Here is a 9,175-nt window from a genome sequence, read left to right on the forward strand (position 1 = left end):
GTGTATGTTGGCGTTCCCTTTAAAGTAGCTCAACACCTATTGTTTGTAGGTCAGGTCGCATTTTGACATGACTGTTCATCCTAAACAAGCATGGAGAAGTTAGAAGCTGGTAATTAAAGAGTGTTCATAGAATGAATTGGTGCACCTCAAAGGCATTTCGGGTGAAGTTGGGGAGACTAGGCAAGGCCCTGTCACCAACGTAAACATTAGCAGAAACATTCAACTCGTGAAATCTGACTTCAACAGTGGGAACCTCCAGGCCTACCCTGCTTGTCAGGTATGAACAACATCATCATCATCATCATCATCAGTAAGCGATTGAATGAAAGAGGAAGAGACTGATAGAGAGGTGGGGATCGAAGCCTTGCCTATCGAGACGAGCTTTGATGCCGGCTAAGAGATTGTAGTTGTCTTGCTCATTGGTGGCAAGAGCATTCTGAACCAGCATCTGGCGGCCTTCACGGTCAAGATTAGTAACATCAACGGCCTCTGGACGAGCACCAGAAGAAGAAGAAGAAGAAGCTCCTCTTTCGTCGTCGTCGTTGCTGCTGCTGTTGCTGTTGTGTACCTTGCGGAGGATGGCGTAATTGAGGCGCTTAGAGGAGGGCAACCTCTCGATGGCAGCCCAAAGAAGCTCTTCGTCTTCATGCTCCGTCCGAGGCGCTTAGAGGAGGGCAACCTCTCGATGGCAGCCCAAAGAAGCTCTTCGTCTTCATGCTCCGTCCTGGAAACGCTATCAGCCCTCACAAACGGCCCTGCTGCTGCTGCACCCCCCTCCAGATCTATGGCCATGTACTCGCTGCCGTCCGTAGCCGCCGCCATTGATTTCTATCAGATTCCTTGGATCAATTTTTACATGGATCGCTGCTGTTATTATTCCTCCCAGCTTCTTCTGTAGCACCGCTGATCTCATCGCGTTGTTGTTCAGGAGAAGAAGGAGGAGAAACATGATGGAGATGAGAGCGGAACACATAACAAGTGGATTGATCCCCACAGGTTCTGAAGCGAAAGAAGCGGATGTCATCTGCGTCTCTCCTCCTTTCGCCACCGACCCCATCTCATCTGCACCTTGGATTTTGGACTTGGACACTTTCTTCTCCCGCTCCTGATCTCCCCACCCCCACCTTCTCTCGCCCCGTCGTACTTCCCTTCTGTTTCGGTTTCGGAATTCAAAATTTTTAAAGCAACCAACGCGTGAGCCAACTCGCTCGTGAAACAGGGGGTGGTCCCCACTGTGTCAGTGGGGACCACCCCCTGTTTCATGTGCGAGTTGGCTCGCGCGTTAAAGCGCGAGCCAAAAAGCACGGTTGCAAAGCCCTTACACGACGGCCTACTATTGGGCCACACCTAAAAGCTGACCGCCCGTGTACTCTACATGTGGGCCCTCATGGGTTTTAAATCGATTTCCCTAATTTAAATCTTTTTTAATAGTTAATTAATCCAGTAACAAAACAGTATCGGCCTCACATATTTTCCCCCTTCGCCGTTATATTTTCCCTGGTTTTAAACCCCTTATTAAAATATAGGATATGTCCTAATAATTATACTCTATAATAATAAGCGACTCAAAAGCCTTGCATTCTCCGCCCTAATTTTCCTTATTATTCGTAAGCCTGTTTTTCGTGTTGAAATTGATATAGTATTTGGTAGGTGTCATTCTATAATAAGGGCCTGTTCGTTTATTTTCTAAAAACCAAGAAATAGAAATGGAAAAGGTGAAAATCTCAAAATAATCAATTTCTTCCATTTACATCCTAAAACTCACTCACAACATCCAATAAAATATTATTTTCATGCAACAATTCATCCACATCATCTAATAAATTATTATTTTTATCTAACCACTCATCCACCACATCTAATAAAATATTATTTTCATCTAACAACTCATCCACCATATCTAATAAAATATTATTTTCATCTAACAACTCATCCATCACATCTAATAAAATATTATTTTCATCCAAACATCACTCAACTCATCTCTTTTCATCATTTCAAATCACTCACATCATCGAATAAAATATTATAACAATTCACCTCATCTCATTAACATTTTATTTCTTTGTTTTCATCCCAAAAAGTTGTGAAAACACTTTTCTTAATCTTTCTTCACATCATCCAATAATACAATGACAACTCATCTCATCTTATTTCATTTCTTATTTTTAAGAATAAACCAAACAAAAGAAAACAACAAAACTACAGGAAATAGGTTTCTAATAATTCATTTCCTTATTTTTTTGGCCAATCGAACAACATCAAAACTAGTTTTTTTAAAAAATCACTCACATCATCCAATAATAATGTGACAACTCATCTCATCTCATCTCCATTTCTTTGATTTCCTTTTTTTAGCCAACCAAACAATTCAAAAACCCATTTTTTTAGAAATGGTTTTCTATTTCTTTGATTTCCCATTGTTTTTAAGGCAAACGAACAGGCCCTAAAGCGAAACTTCGTGGAACAGCATAGAGATCAATTAAGCATTGAAGCCAGCAGCGGAATGGGGAGTTGGGGGGGAGGGGGAGAGAGAGAGAGAGAGAGAGAGAGAGAGAGAGAGAGAGAGAGAGAGAGAGAGGGGGGGGGGGGGAGAGAGAGAGAGAGAGAGAGAGAGAGAGAGAGAGAGAGAGAGTGTGTGTGTGTGGAAATGAGTTCAGCGTGGGTTGATGGTACAGAGTAGCATGCTAGTGGACAAACTCTCAAGTGATGCCGATGGAGGCGTACCGTAATAAGGTCCAGAAGAATGTAGAGGAAGTCGCAGGCGTCCAAGATGCAGACCCGCGTAGTACCTCCTTCATCACCACCACAATGGCTTCTCACTGGCGGAGATTAGTTTGTCCCCTTCTCATGATTCTGATAATGATAATGATATGTTAGGATTAAAACAAATTATATGCAATTATTGGCTTGCACCGATCTTCTCCTCATCTTCAATTTCTTCTTCTTCTTCTTCTCTCTCTCTCTCTCTATATTATTATTATATTTTTTTTTAAAACCATCCGCTCCTCCTCGCCCCAATTCAGTACAAAATCACTTGCCCCCTTCTTTCTTGTATCCTCTCTAAGCTCTCTTTAATTAACCTCAATCCGATCAACCCAGCTAGCAGTAGCAGCATGGTTACTGTACTCGTGGTCCCCAACCCCACCTTGGTTCCTCTTAGTCCTCCTCCTCATCGTCCTAGAGGAGGAGGAGGAAGATCAGGAGGAATTATTAATATTAATCACCATCACCATCCCTCGTACCCTGCAGCCCTTGGCTTTAGCGCTGGGAAGAAGAAGCAGAAACCCCTCTTGTGCTCCGCCCATTCCGCTGCAGAAGCAGACCAGGATGAGCTCTCACCGTCTTCGCCGCTTCCCTCTGGACTGCAGAGGGAATTGCTGCCCAAGCATGTGGCTGTGATAATGGATGGCAACTCGAGGTGGGCGGCGTCGAGGGGGTTGCCCGCTTCGGCAGGTCATGAGGTAGGATACAGGTCTCTCAAAGACATTGTTACCCTCTCCTGCAGGTGGGGGATCAGAGCTCTCACCGTCTTCGCTTTCTCCTCCGAGAATTGGCAACGTCCCAAGGTTTGCTTCAACTTACTTCCTGTTTTCCCCCCTTACCATCAATCGATTTGGGATAATCCCCTTTGCTTTGCTTTGCTTTGCTTTGCTTTTAACAGACAGAAATTGACTTCCTCATGATGCTCTTCGAGAATGTTCTCAAGGAAAATATAACCCACTTCTTAAGGTAAAACCACCTCCTTTTCTCCGCACTTGCAAATCTTTCCTTAAAAACTTTTTATTCATTTTAAACATGGAACTTGCACCTTATGCACCTCAACCGTTTGTCATAATGCTACACAGAGCCATCTCCATTGCTTTCTCTCAACACTAATTATTCAAGGTTTTCTTTTTTACTCTTTTACTCTGCGAGAATATACGGAACCTCCTCCTCCTGCACTTCAAGTGCTTGTCATAATGCAACTAGGGGTGGAAATGAACCAAATAATTAATAAATGGTTCGATAATTGTTCGAATAACTATTCGATCATATTCGATTCGGTAGTTCATTTACCACTAAACAAATATTTTTTAGTATTCGAGTTTACTAAAGAATAGAATTTAACCAGATGTATATTCGATTCGTTTATCTATTAAATATTCGCTTAAAATTTGATCACAACTTATTATTTGTATTATTACACATATGATGTTAAATTTTTAACTCGTTTACCATTGTTACTTAAGTTTTATGTACTGATTTTAAGACTTAAATAATCTTAAATCCATTTTCTAATTAAAATTTTGATTAAAAAATATATACATCATATATTATAAAGGAATAAATTTTATTTATGAATTTTAATACTATTTGAAAATCAAATTCTTTAGCGGAATAAATATAGTTTGATATTCGATAAGTATTTGTGAATATTCATGAGTATTTATCAAATACCAAGTATTCGAGTTCGAATTCGAAAAACTAGATATGTGAATATTAGAGTCCACATTCGAATTCGATAATTTTAAACAAATACAAATACGAACACTTTAGCATTCGATTCGATTCGATCGTTTACCACCCCTAAATGCAACAGATAACCACTTTTTAGCACAACAGTTACATACTCCTGAACATGATTCACTTTCCTCAAATTGTATCGTGGAGTAATGAGGTCCAGACAATTTCTTGGAGCATCCAACCTGGAAAACTAAAAGATAGTGGAGCTCTTGCCTCCTGTTTGTATTAAACGCAGATTATTTGCTGTTGAGTTTGGGTTATAATTTCAAGTAAAATTTACTCGAACTAAATGGCAAATTTAATTTAGGCGAGATGAATGGATGTATTGGAATTTTGTATGCCTTGTTCTTGATTTTGGATGCCTCGTTCACAATCTTAGTTATTACGCCAGATAAACTTTTCAACACTAATGAAGTGTTATTTTTTGTTGGGAGGTTTTGAATCATATGTAGCTTCAGTATATATAATAACTTAATCTCTTGAATGGAGTAGTTATGGAAATGCCGTCAGAGCGGCGGGGAGCTTTAAAACAGTTCTAAAAGAAACTCTCACAATAATAATCGTTTCTTAGCTCTGCTTCTTGTCTTTTACATGAACTAGAGTCATGGATCTTTCTGTTTTAGATAAAATGTGGGTACGATACAGAATAAATTAAGATTCAGTGTAAAGTATCTACCATCATTTTTTAAGTTCTGTATCTGCAAAAGAAACTTCATTGCTGTTGATTGTGCTAATCAAGCAGAATAGAGTTGGTCTAATGTGTGAATTAGATTTCCTTCTATTCATCCTCTGGACTAATTTTATTTATCTTTAGGATGCTACGGTAATTGTTGGTGTCATGAGCTTAAGCTTTTTGCAAAGTTGTTACCATTATATTCAAACGTGTATAAGTACTAGGCTACCCTGCCATGATCTGTGATGTTTTTTGATGCATATTTCTTCCAGTATTGTAATGAGCCTTTAGACTGCCACCGGACGAAGCCTTCTACAATTTGACTACTGAATTCTCTTTCATGTTAGTCTAGCATTTCTTCTTTCTCTCTATGTGACAAATTTTTTAAATACTCAAAGTAGGTTGCCGTAAATAATTTAATTATGCATGAACAGATATGACTATAATTATTGTCTGAAAGGCAATCAACCTTAAGAATAATTATTCTAATTTTGTTACGTAAAATGAAATTTGGGTTGGTTCCTGATAGGGAAGGCATTCGGATATGCATCATCGGTGATTTGTTGAAGCTCCCAAGATCTTTACAAAAGCTGGCACAAGAAGTAGAGGAAAGCACTAAGAACAACTCACAATTTGATTTGATTGTGGCAATTAGCTATAGTGGGCGAAGTGATATAGTGCAGGCATGCCAAAGCATTGGAGAAAAGATAAAACAAGGCCTTCTTGAACCTACAGAAATTACTGAATCTCTGATTGCGCAAGAACTCGAGACAAACCGTATCACGAATTTTAATTACCCAGACCTACTTATTCGAACTAGTGGGGAGCTGAGACTGAGCAACTTCCTACTCTGGCAGTCAGCTTACACAGAGCTTTACTTTACGAAAGTGCACTGGCCTGACTTCAGAGAAGCTGATTATATTGAGGCTTTAAGTTCATTTCAAATGCGGCAGAGGCGCTTCGGTAAACGAACTGTTTAAGAACAGGTATAAAGCTATGATTGAAGATATGATAAGTGAGAGCAGTTACCCTGTCCTTTCAAAAAGTTGACTTTAGCAAACTTATTATAGCATGATGAATTTTATGTGGTAATCTTTACTAATGGCTGCCTGTTTGATGGTTCTGCTGCAGGTCCACTTGGACTTGTTGAGATGTGCCGAGCTTCATAAAAAGTTATCATGTATGTTACTTTACTACCCGATTAAAGCAGTTGTCACTGTTCAAAGGAAAGCCGATGCCTTACCATGTATTTGATCACATAAACCCCCAACTCAACTAAGTCATTCTTGGGGAATTACCCTCATAGTGAAAAACATCTGTTTATATTTAGTCATGGACTATAATCCATTCGAGTAAGTAGTCAATTGCTTAATGCATGTACTTGTTGAGATATCATCGATCCATTATTTGGTAATAGGTGTCTGCTGAAAGATGCAAGCGTATATATCTTTGTTTTATTTCCTATGCCAGCTTGTGTCAGGAACTTGAGTTCTGTGGCATGCTATCAACCTTTTATGGACTTTGCTTAGCTACAAGAATGATGATCGTGCAGTTTCCCTGGGTTGCTCATTTTCTACCAGTTTCTGTTGTAATCTTAAGTTAGTGGAAGAAAGAAAAGATGCTACTGCTGGATGAGTATACTGCAGATATTATTTGGCAGAGTGACAGGTACTTTCTTGCTTCACATATACTAACTGCCAGTCACAGGTGCCTCCTTACAAGTGCTAACAGATGTGAAGGGGGGACCAATGGCTTCAACAGGTCCCAATCCATACTTCTGTTGGATGTCATCAGTCCAAATTCTCGAAAATTTATTACTAGTTCATGTGTGCATGCATGTCAATTCAAGTAAGTACTCATATTTTCATATAAGTTGCAAATCTGTGTTTGAGCTTTTGTGTATGTACACTTTTATAGTTCTTGAGTATTCCTGTGTTAATTTATTGTTAAAAGTTTTTTGGGGGGTGGGGGGGAGGCTCTCTAAGAGGACTATACTTATACACATGTATGTACGTCTGTATTTTAGAGAGAACCTCTCCTGGACTGAGTGCTCAATCCATCAAGTCTGGATAAAGCATGAGAAGCGGCTAGGCCTGGTGAATTCAGTTGTGGAGCGAGGCTGTGCACGATGGGTGTTGTTGGTGGCGAGGAATTGGCCAAATACCCATTAGACAGCCAGGCCTAGCGGTTGCAATGGCTAGCTTTATCCAGCCTGCATGACCATTGGCGTAGCTAACTGACATCTAAACGTGTTGAATTCTCTGTCAAAGACGGTCCATAGACTCCATACCGCATGAATATGGAGGGCTTGACCGAAGTGAAGAGAATCTTGATGAATGTTCCTTCAGTTCAAAGGTTAGAGATACTGTCAAGTTTCACCTGAAGGGATGCTTCCATACCTTTGTTGCTACCAATTTTCGAGGATTAGTTATTCCCTAGAAAATAAGAAGTATCTTTTGCTTGATAATGACATAAATTGTCTTATAGGAAGGAAATAATGAGTATTTACAATATATTAATATAAACACGCAGTATTTGGTCGTGAGAAGGTTGTGTTTTTGGCTCTCTCTCTCTCTCTCTCTGAGCAGAGAGAAGAAGTGTAATAATTCTAAGTTCTATTGGCTATATATATATAAAGAAAAGTAAAAGGAATTGGAGGGTTCTATTAGTAAATTACATCTTGAATACCCAAAACCCTATCCCAGGCAGCCTATTTCCTTTTTTCCCTGTCACAGTCTCGCCGCACAAAAAAAAAGAAAGAAAAATAAGAAAAACCCTAGAGGTAGAGCTAAAGGTGGGGATAAATATGATCAACTCAAGGTACTTTTTATTTCTACTTTTAGATGCATATGGTCATAGCTCATTTTTGAGGCCATGGCCGTGGAGGACCAAAGCTTGGTCCTCTTGCCTCTTGTTGGCTTGTGTCCGTGCCTTTCTGTGGCCTTGAGTTCCAAAAAAATATTTGTTATGCATACAATGCTTAACCGTGGCTATAGGGTAAAATAGGATATGTTGATTGATTTTAGTATAGTTAATTTAAGTTAGTATATCCTAAAATTATTTTTTTATTGGCTTCCGTGTCATAAATTATATGGTAATTTTGATGATTATTTGTAAATATTATGTAAGAATCTCAAGGGACTTCGAGGGGGTGTTGAGACTGATTTTTTCGATAGTCTTTAGGGTTTGAGTAAGTGGTGAATTTGTACATTATTTAGTGCATATTTTTTATATAAAATTACATTGACTATATGTAAGTTTGTTCTGATGGATTATACCATTTTGTATGGTTGGTTGCATACTAATTATTGATTGGATTAATGAATGTGGTTATTTGGTACAAGTCTATGCTTATTTTCTTTGTCAATTGTTATTACTTTTCATATAATAATAGGTTGAGATGCATATATGGTTGATTGATTTTACTATTGGTTGGCCTTTGGCATTTTTGTATAACGTATTTTGTTTTATGAACTTTGTTTAATTTTCTTAAAGCATATCCATCTCAGGTCAATATACCTGTATAAGTCGGATATAAGCCTCTATGAGGTTTTATTTTACCGCTAAGAGCCCAATTTTGGATCTCACCGTCCCGAAATTACGGGCTTAATAATTGTGGGGTTTACCGAGTCAAGCAGAGTATAAAGTGTTGACCGCATTGAGACGTAGCCTGTTTATTTTTTTTAGTTTTCTTAAATAATTGCATCAAGTACTAGAGTTCATTGATGATTCACTATCATTCTCATAGTTTGATTATTGTTTGTCGAAATATTTGAATTTTTGCAAAACCAGTGTTCAATGTACGAATTTATCCACTTATTGAGTTGTGAACTCATTGTGTTGTTTTCATTCTTTTCATAGACTCAGGATTAGGTGGAATTGGTGGTTCATGAGTTATTAGAAGAAAGCAAGGAATAAAATTTATAGATTGTTACTTTTCTTTTAGGTGAAGGTTGAATAAAGTCTTTGATATGTAGTTGATAATTGGAAGCTTTG

At 38.6% G+C, this 9,175-nt stretch overlaps 2 protein-coding genes across 4 annotated transcripts in view; one reads left to right on the forward strand and one right to left on the reverse strand.

The window, feature by feature from the left end:
* LOC109829754 (ABC transporter G family member 31) overlaps positions 1-1,127 on the reverse strand; it is a 38,895-nt gene extending 37,768 nt beyond the window's left edge. For 2 of the 3 annotated variants that reach the window (XM_020396783.1, XM_020396781.1), the window contains exons 1-2: positions 369-532; positions 146-266 (exon numbers count right to left, since the gene is read on the reverse strand). In XM_020396783.1, the coding sequence (XP_020252372.1) occupies positions 146-266; positions 369-448 (201 nt within the window). In that variant the 5' untranslated portion in view covers positions 449-532. Of the gene's footprint in view, positions 1-145; positions 267-368; positions 612-679 lie in introns of those variants that run through there. The other variant, XM_020396782.1, reaches the window with a different exon arrangement.
* Positions 2,599-6,623, forward strand: LOC109829755 (isoprenyl transferase 1-like). Its single transcript, XM_020396784.1, has 4 exons — positions 2,599-3,569; positions 3,665-3,732; positions 5,709-6,165; positions 6,311-6,623. Exons 1-3 carry the CDS (start codon positions 3,117-3,119, stop codon positions 6,157-6,159), a joined length of 972 nt encoding a protein of 323 aa, XP_020252373.1. The 5' UTR covers positions 2,599-3,116; the 3' UTR covers positions 6,160-6,165; positions 6,311-6,623.

Source organism: Asparagus officinalis, chromosome 2 (assembly GCF_001876935.1).
Source record: "Asparagus officinalis chromosome 2, Aspof.V1, whole genome shotgun sequence".
Lineage (NCBI taxonomy): Eukaryota > Viridiplantae > Streptophyta > Magnoliopsida > Asparagales > Asparagaceae > Asparagus > Asparagus officinalis.